This window comes from Anolis carolinensis, chromosome 3 (genome assembly GCF_035594765.1).
Source record: "Anolis carolinensis isolate JA03-04 chromosome 3, rAnoCar3.1.pri, whole genome shotgun sequence".
Taxonomy (NCBI): Eukaryota; Metazoa; Chordata; class Lepidosauria; order Squamata; family Dactyloidae; genus Anolis; species Anolis carolinensis.
In genome coordinates, this window is record NC_085843.1 from 66,028,124 (window position 1) to 66,054,124 (window position 26,001).

Genomic DNA, 26,001 nt, shown 5'->3' on the forward strand with positions numbered 1-26,001 from the left:
CTGACCAGGCATTCAAAAAGCCCAGAAGCAGTGTCATGGCAGAGAGAGTAGAGGGAAATTAATGCTTTTTAAAGGTTCTTCTGGGATGGACTCTTGCTTCTCGTCACTTTAGTCAGAGATGGTTCCTTTTTTTGATAAGAGTTAAGATAGAGCATGCATGACACTGACCCAGGTTTTTGAGGCTGCTCTTTTGGCCAGGAAGGTTTTTTGGTATCCCCGTCCCCACATTCCAAATTCTATAAAGCACCCCACATGGGTCGATATCTATAAAGCACTTTGCATTCACCGGAGCAGGTTTCATGATATGGTGTGGTTTAGATATGGAGCTCTCTGATGTTCGCTGATGTTCTCTGATGTTGAGTAAGAGCGTAATATTAGGTGAATATTCCATACAATTCCTTAAATACATTTGCTTTTATAAAAAAAATCATGTAGAATAGCAGTAAATTTGGTATGTAATGGCATTTAGTTAACATCAAGATATTAGATCAAAAATTGCAGTTAGCCAGTACATTAAAATATCTTTGCTAAGAATTGGATATTTTATTATGCTCTATAAAGTGGTAAACACTTATAACAATAGGATGACTAAAATCTATTTTAAGTGCTTCTATATCAGCTATTTCCTTTTCTATTTTATTCTATACATTATGCATTTCTGATACTATCCAGTAAGCCCAGATGATACCAGGCTTTGAGTGCTGGGCTAGGATTCCAGAACATCAGAGTTTGAATCCACACCCAGCCACAGAAGCCCTTGGGCGAGTCATACTTTCTCAACCTTAGAGGAAGGCAATTAAAAGCTGTAAGTTGGAAACAAACATAAGTTGGTTATGCAGTTTTGAGAACATGCATATCAGAAATCTTTGACTATTTAATACTTGAGGAGGGAACTTTATATAGATACTTTATAATCATCTATTTGCAACTTTTCCTTTACTTGTTGCTGCAATACACACTATTACATAACCACTTTATTTGCTGTTACAGTAGTCTTGGTTATCCGAGATAATGGGATGGGCCCAATCTCAGATAACTGAACTCCCCGGATAACAGGGAGGCCCGGTTTAGAGAAGCCCCGATGCGTGCTTGCTGCCTAGCAACATGCACCGGGGCCTCCCCAAATGTCGGCCGGGCGAAGGGAAGAGGCACTCTTTCCTCCGCCCAGCGCCCCATTCAGGGAGGCCCTGGTGCATGTTTGCTGCCTAGCAACACACACTGGGGCCTCCCTGAACGGCCGCCGGGTGAAGGGAAGAGGCACTCTTTCCTCTCCCCAGCACCCCGTTCAGGGAGGCCCTGAGGCCCGGCCTGGTGAAGAAGCGAGAGAGCGAGTGAGTGAGTGAGGGCCTTTGCCGGCCTCCTTCACTTGGCCGCCCTCCGTCCCTCGCTCTCTCACCCGGCTGGGTTCCGGCAGCACCGGGACCTGGTGGGGTGAGTGAGTGAGAGAGAGAGTGAGGGGGGGGGGGAGAGGGAAGGACATTTGCCTCGGATAATCCAGACAATTGGATTAGTGGAGCTCGGATTAGTGGGGTTCTACTGTACATGGCAGAATGTGAACCAGAACTGATAAACCTATGTTGTAACATGTATTAAACTGGTAGTGAAGAAAATGGTTTTGCTATGCGGATGATAACATAGGAAATCTTGGAACCAATTTGAGGCCTGAATGGTTATTCTGCAAACTACGGAGTAATTATGTGCACTAAGGGCTTTCTTTTGCATTCTTTTGTGGGCACCTGTTATTTGGCTGCTGCAGTTTAATGCAATTTGAAGATAGCTTTGAACTGCATTAAATGGTTATTGTAGATGGGACCAGCGGAAGCTGGAGGTGAGATAGACATTGTTGTTTCTTCTCTCCTTCTGACCTACCTTCCAGCCATGGTAGCTTTAGTTGTTCAGCCGAATCTCTTTTTGCTGAAAGTTATTGCACCTTACTGCCACATTAGTCAACTGAAATACACTGGCCATCTCTATGTGGACTTCAGTTCCTTTATTTTTTGTACTTGTTCTTTAAAATGAGTTTTGAGAGTCAGCTTATGAATCACCCAAACAAATAATTGCTTTCAAATCTGTTATATTCTTTGTTTACTGGACAACATAGGTTCATTTTTAGATTGATTTTAGGAAGTTGAGGTTTGTGCTCAGCAATGCATAGAAAGGAAGTTTCCGTGTCATAGTGTTCAAAATACTGAACTTCAGTGGTAAAAATGATCAATAGCACGATTGTATGTAACACGATTTTTGTTCCTGGGTTATAAATGTCATTTCCTAATTCGTTCTATCATAAAAACATGGGAAAAGGTTTATTAAACTGCAAAAATCTCCTCTTTGGCATTCACCTATTCCCCTGCAACTACCGTGTTTCCCTGAAAATAAGACAGTGTCTTATATTAATTTTTGCTCCCAAAGATGCACTAGGTCTTATTTTCAGGGGATGTCTTATTTCTCCATGAAGAAGAATTCACATTTATTGTTGAACAAAAAAATGAACATTTATTATATACTGTACAGTGATTGTCATTACAAACCAGCATAACCAGACAAACTGTGAATCCTATCAAGAATTTCTTGTTACTACCATTATTTCCATGTACAACACTTTGTGGTACATACATTTACCGATCCTACATGCTCTGGTGTTCTGTTCAGTGGGCATGCGTCCAAACAAAAACGTTGCTAGGTCTTATTTTAGGGGAAACAGAGTATTTCACTTATTTTAGGAATTTGAAATGAGTAAAATATTATTTTTCTGCTTCATGATTTTTCTGATCTGACATCAATGCTGACTAGCTCTTTAATTCTTTAGCACCAGCAAACACTTCTGAATCAGTTGAGAGAGATCACTGGCATCATTGACACCCAAGTACTGCAGCAAGCCTTGAAGGTATGGTGGTTTTCAAAATTGGTTCATGTATGTCTTAATTTTTGTCTGATTTCTTTGGATGGACAAAATTAAACATAGCTGATTTAAGTTCATATATTTCATATACCTTAGAAACAGGGTAATATTTAAGAACCTCTTGATAGAATTAGTACCAATAATGTACACCCAATGATGTATTTATATATCTAAATTGCTTGTGTCAAGAAGTACTACGTCCGTAGGGAACCTAGCTGAAACTCATACAAACTTCAAGTAGTGTAGCAAATGCTCAGGCAAAATGTAACACTTAAGACAACCTGTTATAGAGTGTAGAATGCTGAAAACTTTAAATATGGCACAGCTCTAGGTTATATTCTAATATTTAGTCTCAACTGGAAATTATTTATTTTTTATTTTTATTTACAGCATTTATATTCCGCCCTTCTCACCCCGAAGGGGACTCAGGGCGGATCACATTACACATATAGGCAAACATTCAATGCCTTTTAACATAGAACAAAGACAAACAAACATAGGCTCCGAGCGGGGCTCGAACTCATGACCTCCTGGTCAAAGTGATTCATTGCAGTTAATTGCACTGGCTTGCTCTCCCGTCTGTGCCACAGCCCATTAGATAATATATACTCCTTGTCTTGGATTTTTGTTACATAGGCAAGAGATTTTGCAGTGCCATCCTTATTTCTTCTGTCTAGTATTAGTTGTATTGCTATTTATTGGGAACTTGTCTGAGATTACAATCATTTCCAAATAATATAAACTTTGACCTCTCTCTTCATGTGACCTGCTAGCCAATTAGAAACACAGACAAGAAAAGAGTCTTTGTTGATGAGATTAGTTTACGGATGGCTCTTTTCTTTTGCTATCCCTTAAACTTCTGCATCTTGTCACCACCTAGTCTTCCTTCTCGCTTTTGTGACCCTGTTTATGGCATGAACTCCCTGTTGCTTCCACTTTTATAGCAGACAGAAACATTTATCTTGAGCATGATTTTATTACAAAATCAGTTTTCTCAAGACCTATTATATCATTTGTACTTTTTTGCAATTACTTTTTATTTAGAGATATTAAAACAAAACTTACATACAAACATGCAAAAACAAACCAACATAACCAACAACAAAAGATTAAAATACCTTTTCTAAAATAATATTACTACATCCTAAACATTTTAAAAAAATAACTGCAAACTACCAACAATCTACGTTAACTAATCTAAGGACTTTACATTTTCTGTCTGGTGGTTATATTCTCTCAGTTTTCTATTTAGTGGAAAGGAACTATTGATACATCCATTCTCTTCTAATATATCATTTGTACTTTTCACCTATTTTGCAGGACAGCATGTAAATACAACAAATTAAAATAAAGAAGCCCTTACTAGTAAGATTATATTGTAAGCGTGCAAATGCAAAGTGGAAGAATGAAGTGTTCCTAAACTTGATGTTGGAAGCTGGTCATATGCAAGCTAGTTCATAATGTAATAGCATACTGATACATTTCTTCTTGTACATTTAAAGGATAGCAATGGGAGTTTGGAATTAGCTGTAGCTTTCCTCACAGCAAAGAATGCTAAGATACCTCAACAAGAAGAGACAACGTACTATCAGACGGCTCTTCCTGGCAATGACAGATACATCAGTGTAGGAAGCCAGGCAGATACAAGTAAGTGTCCTTTTTCTTTATAACTGAAAAATAAACCCATGTAAAACCATGTGAAATAAATTTGCTCCCACTCCAGTGTAATACATTACATTATGTCTTTTATAATACTTACAGATTTTGTATTTTGTTTGATAATATAGTTTCACTAGACTTTTTTAGTCTTAAAAATTCTTTCATTGTGAAAGCATGTTTATCAGTGCTTCAGAAAATATACCAGATATTTTTTAGTTTCTGAACCTACTTCAGGATGCTAGTGGTGCTCTTTACATTTCGTCATATATATTACTTTCCCCATGTTATCTCTATTGTGGGCAGATGCTCTTCTTGGCCTCTCAGAAGTTGCAAGAATACCTATTTAAAACCCATAGCTCCATGACTCAGAATTCTGTTCCACTATAAAGCCTTTAATTCCCTATTGTTTACCAATGTTCTATAATTAAAAGCAGCCATAAGAGTATTCTTAAGTAATGAAGGTAATTACTTGCATTTGGCCTTTGAGATTAATAATAAATTCTAGGTATTGGGATTTCTTTAATCCCAAAGGATAAATGATCTACTGTCTTTATAGCCCCACCTGCAAACATTATTAAATGTTTTCAAATAGATAATTATTTTAAAGCATTAAGCAGCTAGGTAGAATTATTCAATGTTTTTTGTTTAGGTGAGTTTCTTGTATTACATTCTTATCACTTGTTTCCAGTGCTTTCATTTGTGCTGTCACAAGTATGCTGTACTTGTGAATAAACCTTTAAGGTTGTTGCACAAAGATTATAGATACTTGCAGCACACCAGAAGAAGAGAAGGAGCAGGACACATGTGTTGTCACCACTTCATTTACCCTGTGGAGTCTAACTACTCTGCTTCCTGCATTCTATATGTGTCTGTTTGGCTTGGGACTTTCTTTCCTTTGCCTAGGCAAAACTGGCACACATGGTGTGCAAGAAGACAAAAAGGAACCAGGATTCAAGGGCAGGTAAAGTGACATATGGGGCCTCCTCTTCTTCCTTCTCCTCCTCCTCTTGTGTGGCACTTATGCCTGTTAAACCTACACAAAGGAAAGAAGGTACCAGGCAAAACAGACATGTGTGTTACACCTAGCTCCTGAAGATGGGACTGGCCCATGAAAGTTAACATGGCAGCCCCAGCCTAAAGAGGCGAGTGTGAGATGAGACTTCACTGTCAGCACTGCCACTGCCTTCCAAAAAGTTCCCTAGTACCCTTCCTAAAGATGGGGCTGCTGTGTGAATGTTTACAGAGCAGTTGCGCCTTCTGGAACTAGACATGGCATGAACAGTGATCTCTTGACTCCCCTCACTTCCTGAGGACAGAGCTGCTGTATAAATGTTCACATGGCAGCCAAAACATTGGACATGGGTGTAGGGGACAGACTCACGAATAATCAAAATTGTCAGTGTAGAACCTATGAATGTGAAGGACTGACTATGAGCTATTGCCACACACACACACACACACACACACACACACAATATTGGTGAAGGAACACACTTTGGAATAAAACATGTTGTTCAGGAACAAGGAAAAGAAGAATGTATTTATCCATTGTGAAAGCCAGTAAAATTTGACCTTGTCACATTTTGGCAGGTTCTGTAGGTCTAACAATGGAAAACATTGTCTATAGTGATAAAATACTTGCTGAAGTAAAGGGAAGAAGAGAATAATTCTTTGGAACGCACCTGGGATAGACAAGCACTGACCTGTGTGTTGACAGCTGCTTAAAGAGATACTGTTTTCTGGAACAAATGAATGAAATGCTCTAATAATGTGAAAAGCTTGCTTTAAAGGATCTGATTTGGGCAGTCATAAGAGTCTGATCCTGTTCAAGCCATAATTCATGGTCAGCTTTTCTGTATTAGACTATCTGTTGGATTTTTTAATCCACTATTGAATGATGCTCCAAACATACACACATACGTAGGCTCTCCCCACCACCACTTTATGCCACACCTTCCCCCCAAACTACATTTGAAGACAGTTTATAGAATTAAAACAATTTGAAACAGATGCATTAAAAAAGGCGCTGAGCTGGGGGGGGGGGAGAGAATAGCTCTTGTTTACATTTGAATTATTGCTTTGGAAATATTTTGGATATAGTTTTTTCCCTCTTAGAATACTTAGCCTCTCTGTGAATGTAGATTCTTCACCATAGTTGTTCTCAGTTACCTTGACCAGTTTGTTACCTTGTGGCCAACCTTGTGATGAGTTTCTCTGTTCATTGCTAGGCGAGACATTAGGTAACAAACACACAGTCTACTACTAGGGCCAGATTCAAACTCTGGGATAACCAGAGTTTGCTGTCATTGTCGATGTCATCATCACCATGATTTTTTGTTTGTTTTTAATAGACAACAAGTTGTAGTTCACTGGTTTGGTTTAGTCTATTATTAATGTCAGTAGTCTACCTTTCCAAATGAGCACATGATAAGGAAGGAGCAAGATTTGAGATTGCATATATATAAAACCATGGTTTATAATGCCACACTTAAGCAAACCTAGTTAATGTACCAAGTTATGAGAAATACTAAGACAGCACTGGGGTGAATGATATGTTCAACAAATGAAACAAAGAGATAATGATTTAAACTAGCTTCATCTTCTAAAAGGACTCTTACTTTTTATTTGTTCATTTTTAATTTTAAGAGATACAGTTTTACTTTTCAGATGTGATTGATCTCACAGGGGATGATAAAGATGATCTTCAGAGGGCAATTGCCCTCAGTTTGGAAGAATCAAACAGGGCCTTCAGGGAGACGGGAATAACAGATGAAGAACAAGCCATTAGCAGGTAAAGAAATAAGACTAATACATTAAGAGAAATAAATGTTTTAAAAAGTCTGTTGCATTGTTTTTCTTTCTTTCATTTAAATATTTAAATATTTACCTCCACAGTATATCCTATATTATTTGTTGTTGTTGTTGTTGTTATTTGTATTTGTACCCTACTTTATCTTCCCAAAGGGGACTCAAAGCGGCTCTTGTGGTGTCTTGAAATTTTGTTTTTATATGTTCCATTTACTGAAATCATACTTCATCAAAGCTAATTAATTGAAATCTAAATTAAATTACAGAGCTACCTAAAGTAGACCCATTAAATGAATGGATTTACTTAGTTAGCATTCGCCACTTGATTCAGTAGACTGAAACATTGATTCAGTATATGACTGTTCATTGCTGTAGTTCTGCAGAAAATAATTCATGGTTAAATTTGTATAACTGAGATTCCAGAATATTTCAGGATAAGAAAATTAGTGTGGCTCTATACATCAAATGATTGGCTGTCCAAGAGATGTAGGCTTCTTGTGAAATGATCACACCCTCCTACATTATTGTCATGTACGTAGGATTGAGATGCTGTTAATGCATATTTAAATGGCAAATGCCCTTTGGCTTCGTTCCTTTCCATGCTTGTTTTGTTCTCTTCATCTTCCCATATATGCATCTCTACCATTACTGTTTTTTCCAGCTTTTGTTGTTCCTGTCCTCTCCTACAGCTCACAGTATAGATGACTTTAGATTGGGCTTAGAAAACGTTTTAGTTTAGTTCAAAGCAGGATGCCAGCAGTGGATAGTGTAACAGCTGACACATGGCCCATTTCTCATCTATATATATAAAAGAGTGATGGCATCACGGCGATTCACAAAACAACAAAAGTACAGGCCCCCCAACCTCAAAATTTGACAACACAACCCATCATCCACGCCTCAAGGTTGATATAACAAAAAGAAAAGAAAAATAAAGTCCTAATTAGAGGGAGAGCAATAATTTTTTTATCCAATTGCTGCCAGTTTAGAGGGCTAATCTCTGCCCACTTGGTTGCCTAGCAACCAAGGGACAGCCAGGTTTCAGTTAGGGGAGAGGCAGATTTAGGCCTTACTTAGACTTCTTCCACAGATTATCTCATTTGCACTGGATTATATGGCAGTGTAGACTCAAGGCCCTTCCACACAGCTATATAACCCATTTATAATCATATATTATCTGCTTTGCACTGGATTATCTTGACTCCACACTACCATATAATCCACTTCCGTGTGCATTTTATACAGCTGTGAAGAAGGCCTCATATAATCCAGTTCTAAGCAGATAATATAAGATGATCAATATACAGTAGACTCTCACTTATCCAACATAAACAGGCCGGCAGGATAAGTAAATATATTGGATAACAAGAAGGGATTCAGGAAAAGCTGATTAAACATCAAATTAGGTAATCGTTATACAAATTAAGCATCAAAACATCATATTATACAACAAATTTGACAGAAAAGGTAGTTCCATGCGCAGTAATGCTATGTAGTAATTACAGTAGAGCCTCACTTATCCAACACTCGCTTATCCAACGTTCTGGATTATCCAACGCATTTTTGTAGTCAATGTTTTCAATATATCGTGATATTTTGGTGCTAAATTCATAAATACAGTAATTACTACATAGCATTACTGCGTATTGAACTACTTTTTCTGCCAAATTTGTTGTCTAACATGATGTTTTGGTGTTTCATTTGTAAAATCATAACCTAATTTGATATTTAATAGGCTTTTCCTTAATGCCTCCTTATTATCCAACATATTCGGTTATCCAACATTTTGCCAGCCCACTTATGTTGGATAAGTGAGACTCTACTGTACTGTATTTACAAATTTACCAGTAAAATATCACAATGAATTTGAAACACTGACTACAAAAACATTGATTATGAAAAGGCAGACTGTGTTGGATAATCCAGAACATTGTATAATCTAATGTTGGATAAGTGAGATTCTACTTTGATATGAAATAATTTCTAGGATAGAATAATGCAGAACAATATAATCTCTAAAACCAGGACAGTAATAAAGAAATAAAGAAAGTAAATAAAGCAAGGAAATTGGAAATTCCACAAAGGAAACAATCAGGGCCAGCTAACACCTCCCAAGAAAGGATTCTTCCAGAAAGGAAGCTGAGAAGGCAGTGAAGCACTATGTATTACCAAAGTCATTATTATTACTATCATTACTATCCTTACTATTATTATTATTATTATTATTATTATTATTATTATTATTGTGTTGCGGTCAACCGTGAAAATGAATACAATCTGGCTCCAAGTATTCAAAAACACTAAAATCAGAATATATAAAAATTAATGTGGTATAATAAAACAGAACAATACAATCTCTAAAATCAGAACACTAAATAAAGAACAACACTCTGAAAATAGGGGAATTCCACACAGAAAACAATCAGGGCCAGCTAACACCTCCCAACAAAGGATTCCCATCATCAAAGTCTGGCCAATCCTCTGTTTTCTCAGGGCCACAGACAGTAGAAGCATATAAAATATCACAAACAACACCACTCTGAAAACAAGGTAATTCCAGACAGGAAACAATCAGGGCCAGCTAACACCTCCCAACAAACAAATCACTCAGGGAGGAAACAGCTAGGCTTTAAATCTGCAAGGCCATTACATCCTAATCATTTTTCCTAATTGCAGCATTCATACTTGCCTCCAACAGACAAAAAAAAAACCAATCAGAAATATTGCATATTCACAACCTTTAGGAAATAATGTCCCCTGATGCCACAGCATGTTAAAGCGCTGAGCTGCTGAACTTCTGGACCGAAAGGCCGCAGGTTTGAATTGGGGGAACTGACAGAGCCCCCACTGTTAGCCTCAGCTTCTGCCAACCCAGAAGTTCAAAAACATGTAAATGTGAGTGCATCAATAGGTACTGCTCCGGTGGGAAGGTAACGCCGCTCCATGCAGTCATCCCACATGACCTTGGAGGAGTCTACGGACAACGCCGGCTCTTCGGCTTAGAAATGGGGATGAGCACCAACACTCTGAGTCAGACATGACTGGACTTAATGTCAGGGGAAAACGTTTACCCTTTACCTTAACTACCACCAATTCCTCAATACTTTATTTCCCATAACACCATACTTGGCCACAGCAACGCGTGGCCGGGCACAGCTAGTGTTTATACAAATATATTTCCCTTTCTCAGTTAGTGGGAAATAGCTTTTTCCTTGCCTAGAACAAAGAGAAATTCTATTTCTCGAGAGAAAAGACCTCTTTCTGATATTTCCCTTATCAGAGCCCTGTATCCATCTTTTAGAGATGGCTCAGTTTATATTGGTCATTCCTTTTTTATCATGCAGTCATGTATTCAATTTTTGTAATAATGTTTTAATGCTATTAAAGAACAGTTTCTGCAGCATTCACACCAACTATAATACCTCTTAGGTTCATATGTGTTTTCACTGATATGTGGCAGTCAAGTTGCTTGACTGCAATGATAGTGGCTTCTTTTTTGTTTCTATATTACTTATTCATTTGAGTTAAGTCATTTGTCTACCTCTGCTCAAGACATTAGGGCCCTTGAGACAATATACAATTAGCAAAAAAATATTTAAAATGTTAAATCCATACATAAAATTACTTATAAACAGACTAAAATTCTTCTGAGCAAATATTTAAAGCTTGAGACACTTAAAAAGCAGCTACAATAGCCACGCCTAAATCTAAGAATTAAAGCCCGTTCCTAGCTGTCTTCCAAAATCTAGTAGACATGGAACCAGCCTGATGTCTCATGGGAGGGACCTTCACAGTCACTAGGGTTGCTACAGGGCAAGCCTTGTCACATGTACCATCTCTCAAGGTGGAGGGATATGCAACAGGGCTTCTACTGAGAATTTGGAATTCAAACAGATTCATATGGAAGAACTAGGTTTTTAAGATATTTTGGCCCAGTGCCATTTATATGGCAAAGTTCCCTGAATAAAGTACTTTTGAAAAGAACTCTAAAAACCTGTAAATTACTTCTATGCTCTGTTAACAGATTACATCTCACATACCATCTCTGCTTAAAAAAATAGAGACATGTCATGAACTTAATACACATTGTTTATTGCATCAGCACTTCATGTGTGAACTTGCTGCTTTTGCATTGTGTGCATACCTATGTCAAAATTGCTGGCAGATACTAATATAGTTATTTGTGCTATTGCCAATAAAGTCTTTAAAATTCACTCAAGAAAATTGGATGGCTTTTTGACAGTGATGTGATTTGTTGAAAGTAGGAATATTTCCTTTTCTCCTCACAGTTTATTATTTCTCTGTTTTTTTTCTTTCAAGAAACAAGTCTTAAATTTTGTATGCAGATACTTGGATGTATGTATTAGTGTTAAATCATAAAGATTGCTTGTGCTTTTACTTAGTATGATGTTGGCTAAAATCAGTACTTTTTATTGTTGTATGGAAAATCTGTGATTTATGGAAATCTATGTAATTTATGGAATTGTGTTTTCTGTTCTAGCATAAGCTTTAATGTCGTTACTGTTCATTTGCCTCATTATTTTGTTTTCTTTCCAAGAGTTTTAGAAGCCAGCATAGCAGAAAACAAGGCAAGCCTGAAAAGGACACATCCAGAAGTATGGAGTGATTCTCCAAACCCGTATGATAGAAAACGCCAAGATAATTGCCCAGTGGGATTAAAAAACGTTGGCAACACATGCTGGTTTAGTGCAGTTATACAGGTAATAGTTCCATACTTTATATGTATTTTTAAAATGTTGGACCATTGTTTTTACAAATCAGCTAACATACTGGAAATAATGAGTAAAAATATGCTGCTTTACTAAAATGAAGTTGAAAAGGCTGAATATTTGTAGTATTTTTTACTGTCTGTTGAGGCTGATGGAATAGAGGAATGGAGTCGCTGGAGATAGAGTTCACTGAAACATTGAACAGAAACTACACTGTCTCCTGGATGAAAAAAAGTAAATATAAATTAAAATGCAAAGCTGCCTTGAAAACAACTATGTCACGTAGCAAAATAATGATCACACACACAAAGAATTTTTCCCTGAGTCCAATATGAAAATAAAAACATTTTACACCCATGTTTGTTTGTTGCATCAGCAGGAACCATGTAAACAAAAGAAACAAAGAGCCTTAACCCATAATCTGAAAAGCAAGATTGTCTCTGAACCTACGCAACAACATTGAAAAGCATGCCTCTTCAGTTCACACTCTCCTGATTTACCAGGAAACCATTCTATAGCATCCTAAATACATTTACTTATTGTAGCATCCCTATAAAAAACTAGCTTACTAATCAAGACATAAAATTGGCAAGTAGAGCAGTACACACTGTACATTATACCTAAGTTTACTTGCAGTGAATTAAGCATGTCCAACAAGCTAAGACTGCCAGAACAAAATTCATTTCTGCTGCTGCTGCTGCTGTATCTGTTCTCAGGAGCGTAATACCTAGCTTGAAAACCAAACAATTATATTTGGTTCTAAAGGGGATGGGGTGGGGGTGGGGAGGCAGATAGATTGTAATTGGCAACGAAGTGATCCTTTTTCCTACTCCATTCCATTGGGTGGCAGGGTAATTTATTGCCAGATGGCTATTGAGAGTCTGTTTTCTGTCCTGATGCTCCCTGTCTCTGTCATACTCACATACCTGATAGAGTTTGCACTACCAAAACAAACCAAAAAATAGAGCCCCGAAAAACCACAAGCTGAACACAGGGTTGCTAGTTTCCCACTTATTTAGTAGGTGATTTGATTTGTTGTTAGCACTGTTTGCTGCTGCTTGCAAGGACTGTCCCCCTTGTATTTAAGTGTTCAGGATTCCTCTAGCTGATAGACCTGCCCGATGTGTGTATTTTCAAGACTCCTACCAATAAAGTCTTGACTACTAGAAACAGAACCATGCTTCAGTAATGTATGGATTCACAAATTATGTTATGTCCAGTCACTGTTCTTTACAAATAGGCATAAGGTAATCACATGTCACAAGCATAAAAACAAGTATGTAAGTTATGGTTCTCTGCATTTGTTAAAGCATAGAACATACTGCTTTCATGTTCAATGATGCTGTTTTAAAAGTGGAAATAACTTCCCTGAAACTCACTTTGATTTTAAAATCACTTTAACATCTTGTCAAGTGTTTCTTTTCCAGGGATTATTTATGGAACTGTCCAGAAGGATTTTTTAGAAAGGTCACATCCTACTTTTCTAGGTTTTTGACTGTATACTTTTGTCATTTAAAATACTATTGCTTTATTTTTAAATAGTGTTTTTGTTGTGACTGCGCCTTCGGGGACTGTGAATAATAGTGGTGGGATCAGGAGAGGAAGGAAAAACCCTCGCGAGGAGGTCTCGTTGGAGTATTTGCACAGGAAGAGGATCAGGGAGGTTGATGGGGGATCTTCTGAGGAGGATTCAGATGTGGAGTCTGTGGAAGAAATGGATGCTGGGGAACAGGTGGTGGCAGAGGATGTGGGCACTGACTGGGTACGGGTACGGGAGATGCCTGGGGAGGAATCGGGGCCCATGGAAACTGCTGACACTGGGGAAGCTTGGGTACCTTCAGAAGCAGACCCCACTTGGTCTGCTTGGAGGAGTGAGGATGGGACCACAGGTGTGGATGGAGCTGAGCGTGGGCAGGATTGTTGGGACTCTGATGAAGAATTCGGAATGCCTGACCCAAGGGCGTTAGCTGTGTGGAGTTCTGATTCGGATTAAGAAGTTTGGACACCTGCTCTTTGGGCGTTGATGGTTTAGACGCCCAGGGAGACCTGGATAAATTGGGAATGGTTGGCCACTTTACTTTGCATGTGGCAAGGTGTTGCTGGGTGCCACTGGGATTCCTGTATGTGTTATTGAAGACTGGACTGGGACTTTGCTTCAGATGTAAGTTAATCCGGGTTACTCCACAGCGGAGGGCTGGAACTGTGTGGGTTTTCCTGGACTGCACTGTTGTTACTGATTTACATTAGCTGCTGTTCGCCTTCGTAGTGTTGGCTCTCTGTGCCATCCTGTTTCGTGGACCTTGAATTGATGACTACAACCCCTGGACCTTGGACTGGAAATCGACTCTGCTTCTGCCTTCACTCCACAGCGTCGCTCTCTAATTTGAGTCTACCAACGGCTCCTGACTCCTGGCTTGCCTTCCGACCCTGTCCCTGTCTCCTTTCCTGACCCTGGACCGACTTGACGACGTCCCTTCGTTTTGCTCCTTGGGCACTTGGTTTTGCCTGTGCTCTTGTAGCGGGTTATCGCTGCTCCTCCTGTTTCGACTCCAGACCGGTTTGACGACGCCTGCTTGTTCTGCCCCTTTAATTCCTCAGCCTGGTGCTTGCCTCCGCAGCGGCTTGGCGCCGCTTCCCTTTCGCACCAGCTTTCCTGGGTCTGGTGGTTGCCTTGCAGCAGTCTCCGATTTTGTTTAATGAGTTGTTCTCAATAGAGAGCTTTTTCGCCCAGTTTGGGCTTCCGTTTGGGGTTTTTGAGTTACTATTGCTAGTTTGAGACTTTGGGAAGTTTTTTGAAGCTTCTAAGCTTTTTACTTTACTTTAGCTGCTTATTCTAAGTCTGCTCAGAACTTTTGAGCTAGTTTAAAGGACTTTGTGTTTAATCTGGATTTTTTCCCTGAATAATCCAGTTTATTTGTCAATTCGCAATTTTGGCATAATTTTTGTTTAAACTGCTTAATAACACTGAAAGTTAAGTGTTTTAAGCCCTTTTTTAGGTTTGTGGCTTGTTTTTGGCCTGTTCCTTTAATAAACTCTGTTTTTGTTCTCTAATTGGCATCTGACCCTTGACAGTTTTATATTTCTATATTTTATTATAGCTTTATTATTGTTTCAAAATGTCTACTAAAGCAGCAGATACATTTAAAAAATAAATCTTCCACACTCTATTGTACCATACTGTACTATAGTTGTTATGTACCATCAGAGACATTCTTCCCAGTTATTATATATTTTAATAATTTCTGTAAAATTATGTGGGCTGCTATATGAAAGTGAGAAGGGCTATGCCTACTGTGTAGCAGTTCTTCCTAAACATTGTTATGTCTCTGTAGTATTCACTTGCACCCTCAATACCTTGCAGTGTCTCTCTCTAAAAAGTGAAGACTGAATTTTCTCTAGAGATTCAAAAATACATTTCAGTTCCACAGAAATATATTAAAGTACAGCCAAGTTGTAGAGGCATAATGAGACTTGCTGTCCATTACATACTAGGTGAAAATCTGAAGCAGAATAATTATCTGAAAATCTAATAATATTTTGTTTAAAATTTTAGTATAATGTAGCAGTTTTGTGGTTACAGTAATACATATTCTTGTCCTGTTTGTTTAATAACTAGAGGGGGTTAACATTCCTGCTAACTATCACAGTGTATTTCATGTGGGATAAATTTGGGCATTACCTACTACAGTATTTATTTAACCCCAGGATTGATAGGCTCCTTAGGTTGCATCAACTGTGTGACAATATTTCATGCTTTCCCCAGGGGTCTTTGAAACCTGAAACATTTTAATAGAGGTCAACACTGTGTAATGTTGCCTTCATTAATCAGTGACGTGCTGTGGAATAGTACTAAGATCAAACGAAAACAAACCTAACACTAGTGTTACCAGTTTCCCTTTGGAAATTTGTCTTCATGGAGTTTAATTTTATTGATATTTGCTTTTGTGAATCATTTCCTTTGTCTTTCATCACTTACAGCACAAGCCAAAAGTTTATTTTTGTTCAGTTAGTAGGTTCTCATCTGCCAGGAAATCAAAATTCCTATCATTCTTTTCCACCATGCAGGAATGAAAATTTTTCATGGTGAAAATAAATTTATCGAACATTCTATTTTCTTGTGGCTTCCTGGCATGCTGGTTTTATGGATGTGTAGTTTGAAACCTAGTTTTTCTTACATGATTCATCTTCCAATTTAGTAATGAAACTAATAATGCCCAATGCTTAATAATATCTACATTGCTGTAACAATGATAATTTTGTGAAAGAATTCTCATTCCTCAACAACCTTCACCCTCTTTGTTTTCTTCTCTTGATAAACAGACACTTATAAAGATGCAAGTAATCAGTAATTAATCTATTATCCCCAAAATTCTCCTTTTCATTCCCTTGTCTTCCCTCCCCTACTTTTCTAATAAACTTTTAATAAAAAATATTCGGAAAAAATCTTACAACCTTATATAGGATTCAACATAATCTTTTATGATTTATTATAGACTGTTTCCCTGTCAGCCAATAGCAGTAACTTATACTTCTGTTGACAACACATAACATCTGGCACAAATCTGTTGATGCTTTTACTTTTTAAAAACTCTTTACTACTTTCTTCTAAATCATGCATGGTCTCTAAGGAAACTACTTCAATTATTCCAGCTGTAGGATACTGGAGAATATAGATATGCATGTGTTTCTCTTTCTGATCTATTATTAGTTAATCCTTCTGTTTATGAGAATTCTGAGTTATAGAGACTTTGCCTTTTTTTCCCCAGTGGCCTAATGTGAATAGAAGGAAATTAAAATATTGTTTTGCAGTTCATGATACCTCTATAATCATGCAGTTATTTCCCTGTCTTTTTTCCCCTCGATCATGTGAATCCCTTTGATCATTCAGGGGTGGTCAATCTTCAAGGGAGAGAGGGGCACATCTATACTCACATTTTTATTTTTATTTTTTTACAAAACAGTGGCCAAATAAATGGCCACTGCTAGTTTTTGAGGCCTCTTGGTGGTCTGATTTGATTTTGCCCTGTGAGCCTGATTCTTGCTTGTGGGATTTTTTTCACTAAACACTGGAAGTCACCTTCTATTTTTAAAAAGACCCCCACAAACATGAACCATGTAAGGTTTTATAAGTCATAACCTGCATTCAAACTGCAATTTTTATCCTCAGTGAAAGCCTATTGAAATTCTTTTCCTGATCTTTGACTGACCAGGAGCACCTCTGTTGTATGTGTTCAATTTAATTTGTTTACTCACATCCAGTCCATTACTGATGACAAACAAGGCAAAACACAATCGTGGCCAACATAATCAACTATCGATTCATAATCTCTTTTCGGTCTTTCCTATACTCTATGAATGGCAATTTTTGTTTTTGTTTTTTTCCATTTTGAGATTGAAAAACCATGTAGGCCACAAATGACTAAGTTGAGGTTCAAGTCTCTATGTCAGAGTGACAGCAGAAGGTGAGAAATCATAATTATGAACCTTGGTAATATTTGAAGTCTCTCCGGATGCCACAGGGCTAGTTAATTCATATGTCTTAAATGTTGTAAGCTTTTCTTACAATAACCTGAAAACATCAATGAATTTAGCAGGGCTTACTCATAGTTAACATGCAGACAGGCTCGTAGCCAGGATTTTGTTTCGGGAGGGGCTGGGATTTTGTTTGTGGGGGGGGGGGGCTGAGTCTCAGCGGGAGGGGGTCTGCCCTAGCAAACCTTTTGTATCATTATCCCAATACCCCCATGCATATGGGATATATTGAGCATGGTGGTCAGATCATGATATGAATAAACATAACAGTTTAAATAATAAATGTAAGGCCTTCTTGTGGACCACCCTGACCACCCTGAGAATTCCGGGGGGGGGGGGGGCTGAAGCCCCTCAACCCCCCCCCCTCCCCCGGCCACATGCCTGCTTGCAGAGTTGGGTTGTTTAACTCTCATATTCCCAAAATAAATGATCCTTTTTTCAGCTCACGGTGCTAGAACTACTGTGTTGCTAGGAAGCTGCTATCCCACAACTTTTTAATGTATGGTTGCTATGGCACCTGATGTCACTGTAGATGTAGTTTGCGGGGTGCAGCATATCTAAATCAGGCAAATGAAACCATTTGTAATTAATTTTCTGTTGAGCAGAGACACTGGTCTAAAATGTTAAGCGGGGGATGAAAAGAGTACTAGAATCATAAACACACAGCCCAACCCCCTGCCATACGGAAATACACAATCAAAGACCTCTCAACAGATGGCTATCCAGCCTCTGTTTTAAAAACCGCCATAGAAGGGAACTGCACCATACTCCTATTTAGCATATTTCACTGTCAATCAGCTCATATCACTAGGACGTGGTATATCTTTTCCTGAGGCTTCAATCCGTTGCTTTGTGTTCTAGCCTCAAGAGCAGCAAGGAACAAGCCTGCTTCATCTACTAAATAGATTTGTCATAATTTTCATATGCTGAATATCACTTGAAACAGGTTACGTTTGTAATGCTTTACTTGTAATGCTTTAGCAAAGAATTTATTTTGTGCTGTTTAAGCTGACTTTCAAATGCTGCATGGTAATGAAAATTAGTGTTCACTGTAGTCATAGTGTTCAGATCACTACAAACAGTTGTAATATGTTGGATGTTACTCACAGGCATCTGAAAACATACATTGCCAATCTGTATGCCATTTACATCTGACCCACATGCGTCACATCGGAATGTGCTCTTCATAATTAGAGCTATGGAACATTATCCAAACAGAGTTTGCTACCATATTCCACTTGGGAGGCTAGTTCTTTGGGGCATTTGTTACAGAGGAACTATCAATTGAATCAAGATCTAAGATCCAGCATTATGTGGGACTACAGTTTTCTTCTATCTGCTGATGAAGCACTCCTCAAACCTGATATGGAAAGCTGGATCCCCCACCCTTCACCCCCCAAAAAAACAATTTTTGGTGCCACATGGATGGGAGAAGGAAAAGCCAGAAATCTCAGTACTGTTTCAAGCATCATGCTGGATTTAGCTCTATGATATATTATTTTCTGAACTTGAATTGATGCTTTCATGATATTTGGGAAGATATAAACTTCAACCAACTAAGCTTTCACTTTCATGTAACTTTTCAGTCTGTAAAATATCTTTTTACAGCTGCTTCATAACATTTTGTTTCAATCATTTTTATAGTAAATTAAAAACAAGTAAGAGTTTGCAATTTTAAAGCCTACATAAAAACTAAATAAAAAACAGTAATGTGTTTCTGTCTGACAATACAGGGCTTACAAAATCAGCACTTAGGCTCAGGAAATTCCTGTAGAAAGATAAGCATCTTAAATAATGATTGGAAACACATTGCTTTTGATGCCTCCAAGCAACGTGTAGGCGTCATCACAAAGACAGACTTTTTATTGTTACCGGATCAGATTACATAAATTGTAGCACATTCATGCCCACTCTGAAGATCCTTAAAATTCTAATGCATCCATGTGGGTAAGTCTAATGGATTTATACAGGGGAAGCAGTTTTATAAGTCACCTAGGCCTGAGTTGTTCAAGAGTTATGGTAATTTTGGCCTTACTACCTGCTTTGGAAAGTTGTATTAGTATTGCCTGTCTTACATATATCTGATTCCTATAAATGACTTTTGATAAGATCAGTCTTTGTTTTTCAGTATAAGATAAGATGAATGTTGGATTTCTAGTTTACATGTGGACAATGATCCTTCTGAACTTGGCATTGGGGGTCCTGTTGGACTTGTTATTGAACCTGGAGGCCCAGGTATCGGCGGTGGCCAGGAGGGCCTTTGCACAATTACAACTTGTGTGCCAACTGTGCCTGTTGCTTGTAAAGCAAGATCTGGCCATGGTGGAACATGCCTTAGTAATATGTAATATGCTGTACGTGGGGCTGCCTCTGAAGAGTGCTCGGAAACTTTAGCTGGTCCAAAGAGCTGCAGCCAGGTTGCTCACTGGGGCTGACTACAGGGAGAGGACAATCCCCCTGTTGAAGCAGCTCTACTGGCTGCCAGTCTGTTTCCGGGCACAATTCAAAGTGCTGGTTTAAAGCCCTAGATGGTTACGGTCCAGGCTATTTGGCCGACCACTTCCCCAAGTATGAACTTGCCCAGACCCTGAGATCTTCAGGAGATGCCCTTCTCTCGGTCCCACCTCCATTTCAAGCTTGGTTGGTGGGAACGAGAGAGTGGGCCTTCTTAGTGGTTCAACTCTGGAACTTCCTGCCCAGGGAAGCCAGAATGGCCACCTCACTGCTGTTCTTTTGGCAGCAGGCTAAAACCTTTATTTTCAGGCAGGCTTTTAAAGATGAAGATGTTTGAGATCATCAAGGGCTGCTGTGCTTTTGTGATGTGATTTGATATGCTTTTATGATTTTAACCTGGATTGTTTTAATATTAATGTTTAATACTATTTTAATATTTGTATATTTGTATATTTTAAGTTGTACTGAAATGCTTTTAGTTGTAAGCCACTTTGAGTACGTATGGGGAGAAAAAAAGATATTTATACTAATAATAATAATAATAATAATAATAATAATAATAATAATAATAATAGTAATAATTTCCTGTCAAAATAGCACTTGAAGGGATATATCCTGTATGATATCAGTGGGAATAGTACAAGAGATGGTGTTGCATTAAAGCTTGCAGATTCTGCTAGCAGAACAGTTTCTATAATGCAAAGATAAAATCATGAAAACAGTGTAGTGGTTCACACAAATAGAAAGAAATGGATATAACACTTGTGTTAGAATTAACAATTCTGGCAATGATAGAAACAGGGTGCTAAAAGAATGACACTGCTACATGCAGCCCTAAGATTTTTTTATTAATCTAATTATATTTGTAATATTTGTTCAAATGATGATTACATTCCTTGTTGTCTGTTTTAACTTCTAAGTGTAAAGTATTTAATTTCCACTTTTCTATTTTTTCCTATTTGTCTATACACACATGATTCATAACTTGTATACAGTTATTTCATTGTACAACTCAGTGTATGGGACATTTAAAAAATAAAACAAACAGAAAAGTCACATTTTATGAGTTAATACATATGAACCACTTTTATACTTCATTATATTTTTCTGGTATATTGTAGAGTAAATATCCAACACAAAGTTTAACTTTTGATATGTTAACCTAAAATTCCAATTTTCCTTTTTCAGTCGTTATTTAATCTTCTAGAATTCCGAAGGCTAGTTTTGAATTATAGTCCACCTGGAAGTGCTCAAGATCTTCCCCGAAACCAAAAGGTAAAGCTAAAAATACATATTGCTTACTGGGTAACACAGTGCTTCTTTTAATGCTTAATAACCCCCTTAGTTTTATCATAGGTGTAGAAAGTCCAGGTATGTTAAAAATGAGTGATGTCATGGAACCTGCCAGATTTATGAAACAAGATTAAGATCCCTACCTAAAGATTCATTCTCCCATAACTCTTGTGGGATTAATGGTATTCTCTGATAACCCTAATAGGATTAGCAATAAAATTATGGGGTGAGCAACAGAAAGTGTATCCTAAAGGGCCCTGCTCATGCTCTGGAAGATCCGATAGCAGAGGAGACCTATACTAACTAGGAGGTTTGATAAAATGCAAAATGCAAATCCCATTGCATTTATGTCAGGCTTTCCCCGCCTGGGAGCCTCCGGTGGCTCAGTGTGTTAAAGCGCTGAGCTGCTGAACTTGCAGACCGAACGGTCCCAGGTTCAAACCCGGGGAGGGGAGTGAGCACCCGCTGTTAGCTCCAGCTTCTGCCAACCTAGCAGTTCGAAAACATGCCAATATGAGTAGATCAATAGGTACCACCCCAGCGGGAAGGTAACGGCGCTCCATGCAGTCATGCCAACCACATGACCTTGGAGGTGGCTATGGACAACGCCAGCTCTTCGGCTTAGAAATGGAGATGAGCACCAACCCCCAGAGTCAGACATGACTGGACTTAACATCAGGGGAAACCTTTACCTTTACCTTCCCCGCCTGATACCATATAAGATGCTATGAGTGGTGTTTTCATCATAAAACATATGTCATAGCAACTCTAGTAAGCAATAGAATGAGTCTTAAATAATTTTGTTGGGAGTGGTCATTACTGTAGGATATTGTGGAAGTCATAAATGACTTTTCTAAGAAGAACAAGATGTTAAATAGCTGTGAAACTTGTCACTGTATAGTAACCTCATGAAGACTGTAAAGGAGCTTTCCCCCTAGCTCAGTAATAGGACCCCAAAACACTGAATGCCACCTAGTGACAGTTTTAGACATTTGCAATAATATCTTGTGCAGTGTTTACAGTGGACTCTGCTAAAGATGCTTCAGCTGTACTTCATAGGAAGGAAAATCAGCCTGATTTGTTATCAGCAAATACTTGATTTTGTAGCTATTTATTATGGTACCTATATATCCATGTTCATATAAATATTTATAGGGCCAAAAAGGATCATAAGTGGAAAAGTTTAAAAGTCCTGATTTAGAAAAGAAAGTTTGTTTGTTTGGTTTGTAATGGTTTAATAGATCAATATTCAGGTAGCTTCACTATGCATTATTCATTCAGAAGATTTAATTGAGTAGCAATAGAAAGTGAAAATAATAAAGTAACAATATATTACTTAAACTTATTCCAAATACAGGAACATAGAAATTTGCCTTTTATGCGTGAACTAAGATACCTATTTGCACTTCTTGCTGGCTCAAAAAGAAAATACGTTGATCCATCAAGGGCTGTTGAAATCCTTAAAGATGCATTCAAATCAAATGATTCCCAACAGGTAATGTTAATGTATTCTATTTTACTTCCAATAGAAGAACAGTAAGAATTATAGTTGAATAAATAATGAAAATAAGAGGTTACAATAATATATTTTATTAGTCTATCCAAATATTAGATTGCATTTGCTTAATGTAGCAAATTCCATGCACTTCTGTAGATCCTACACATAGAGGGAAATCTTCTTGTTTATGCCTTTATCCCATTATCAAAAAAGCAGTTGGAAGCTTAACTGTTTTAGGAAGCTGTCAGCATAACAAAAGATTTCTGTAATCTGTTTATGTTACCCACTAAAAGTGTTGTTTTTAACCCACTATTGATAGAAAAAGTGCTCTATAACTCTGATTTTAGGACGAGGCAGAAATAAGCCATGAACTCTGTTATGCATGTTAGCATTTGAATGAGTTTTTAAAAACACAAAACAAAACAAAAACATGCTATCAGTAAGGACTTTCCTCAAAATGACACAGTTGCAAGGATATCCTCGGGATCAAGGAAAACTAATAATATAATTAATAATATCTACAAAATGTATTGTATATAATTTGTACCCAAAGTTTTTACACAATATTATACTGTCAACATATACATAGTATGCTAACACAATGAAGATTGCTGTTTATAACAGGGGTCCTCAAATCTTTTAAGCCAAGCGTCTATTAACAGTCCCTCAGACTGTTGGGGGGCCGAACTATAGTCTGAAAAAAAATGAACCAATTCCTGTGCACACTGCACATATCTTATTTGTAGTGCAATAATAATAATAATAATAATAATGATGATGATGGTGAAAGAACAATAAAATATTTAAAATGAAGAATACATTTAACCAACATAAACTTATCAGTATTTCATTGGAAAGTGTGGAAAGCTTTTGACCGATGAGATAGTCAAGTTAATTAGGATTGTTATGTAAAGTCATTTCAGACTTAGGGTGACTCTAAAGTTTAGGGTGGCGGCCAGGCAAACGACCTTGGAAAGGCCACATCTGGCCCATGGGCCTTAGTTTGGGGATCCCTGGTCTATAACAATATTAGTACTGTTCTATTATCGAGACAGACTCCAAAAGGGGGCCTAGACAGAGAAGGATAGTCCATTTTATGAGGGGCGGATTGGAGGAGAGAAACTATTTTCCCCATTTTCACTGGTTATCCCTCCCTTGGATGTTTCGACAATGACAGCAACATGGGTGGGGGAATATTAGGAAACGGGGGAGTGATGGTTTAACTCCTTCAACCCCTTTTCCCCCATAAAATGGACTATCCTCTGTCTAGCGTCCCTTTGTGGCCTCCGCCCGGATAATGGAACAATATCACAATATTTGCCAGAATTTACAGCCATATCACATGTTACTTAATTTCACAGCTTAGTTAAACTGAGCATACAAAAACGGTTATATGGTTCAAGTTGTTACTGTAATTTCCATTCTTTTTGTCATATATAAAGAGATAAGAGCTTCTGTCAGCCATAGCGGGCTTTACCAGAATTGTAACTCTCCTTTTCATCTTGAACCATCTTGCTCTGTCCCTGATATTTAGGTTTAATTGGGTTTAGGCTCAGACCTTTTAAAAACATTCATGATACCAACAACATAGGAATTAAGAGAGGAGTGATGATGCTGTCATTGAGAAATACATTCACCATTGACTTTTATTCATTTTGGAAAATGGAAACCCTCAAGCTAGGATCTTTAATAAAATATTAAAATATTAGGATAGACCTAGGATATGCATCTTCAGTTCTATGACTCTGGAATGCTCTGAAATTGATTTCATATTTGTCTAAAATTTCTGTTGTTTCCTTCACTGAGGAAAGGATAATCCTTGCCATTTCTTTGGTACCTTATTAACCAGTTGTCAAGACTTTCTTAAAACCCAAAGTGCTGCTATTCACATGTGTTGAAGAAGCAATGTATGGATAGATCACTTTAGCAAACAGAAGCTTTGTGAAATTTCCAGTTTTGTTTTCTTCAGTTTGACTATCTTTTTCTTAGCTAATTACACAACTGGTGACATGGCGCAAGATACCAGTTTAATACTCTTGGTTCAGAATCCTGTATATGTGATAATTGCTCAAACTGTCTTTCTTAATTTTTGAGTTGCTATGGCTAATTTTCCAATGAATTGTACCCATTTTTCATCTATGTTTTCATATGGCACAAAGCATTGACAGAGTGTCAAGTGATCCCAGAGACAACATTAGTATTGTTTTGGTTTGGTTTTTTAAAATCCGTATTTTGCCTTCTCACAAGGAATTGAAATAATGTTTTCTGATTTTATGTAGGCATGAAACGTAGTTTAAAAATAGGTGATAATGGGGACTCTTTGATGCTTAAGCTGTAACTATATTGAACTTTATGGTTTCACACTGATGTGACATTAGGGGTCGTGCAATAGTGATTAGAATGTGGAAGGGTGAGTGTTTTCTTTTTTAATTCTACCTATATAATATTATTGGGGTGGCATTTAATTTCGTTGTATGATGTCCAATGACAAAGTTAATCTATTCTATTCTTGGCATCTTATGGGCATGGTATTTCAGTTTTCAGACAAATCAGTTTTCAGAAAAATCAGACAGGGCTTGCAGTGAGCCATTATTTCTGCCTCAAGCTAATGTTCCTGGTAAAGTTTCTGTTTGTTGTATTGTAATGCAACCCCAGCAATATCAATGTCTGTAATATCAATGCCTTATGCTAAAATATCCTGTATAAGATTCCAGCTGCTTTGAAAGTGGTTTGTCGTGACAGCAGTGATCCTCCGAGCCTGGATGGACATGACATTTTATTCACTTCTGATGCCAGCAGGAAGCCGGGAGTTGTGTTATGTTACCACTGCTGTTATTTTCATTCCCATGCAAATATTTGTAAGAGTAGCACAATATACCATATTCTTAGCCACAGTTAGATTTCTGTATAATTCCTTGGAATAAAAATACTATATTCAAGTTCATCTTGAAATTTTTAGTGTCCTTTTGCTTGGATAGCATTATATGTTTCCAGATCACATCGTGATCTTTCCTAGTGAGATATCACTTGCCTTTTTGGATATGTGTTAGCCATAGCAGAACTAACATCTACAATTATTAAATCTGTAGAGTGTACAGAATCTATTGCAATTGTAGATATAATTGTAT

The 26,001-nt window shown here is 37.7% G+C and overlaps 1 protein-coding gene across 6 annotated transcripts in view; it reads left to right on the forward strand.

Annotated features, from left to right (window-relative positions):
- The window catches only part of usp25 (ubiquitin specific peptidase 25), an 88,716-nt gene that overhangs the window by 15,143 nt on the left and 47,572 nt on the right, over positions 1-26,001 (forward strand). For 5 of the 6 annotated variants that reach the window (XM_062974996.1, XM_062974998.1, XM_062974999.1 and 2 more), the window contains exons 2-7: positions 2,807-2,884; positions 4,402-4,546; positions 7,226-7,349; positions 11,925-12,087; positions 21,271-21,357; positions 22,733-22,870. In XM_062974996.1, the coding sequence (XP_062831066.1) occupies positions 2,807-2,884; positions 4,402-4,546; positions 7,226-7,349; positions 11,925-12,087; positions 21,271-21,357; positions 22,733-22,870 (735 nt within the window). The remainder of the gene's footprint in view (positions 1-2,806; positions 2,885-4,401; positions 4,547-7,225; positions 7,350-11,924; positions 12,088-21,270; positions 21,358-22,732; positions 22,871-26,001) is intronic. The other variant, XM_062974997.1, reaches the window with a different exon arrangement.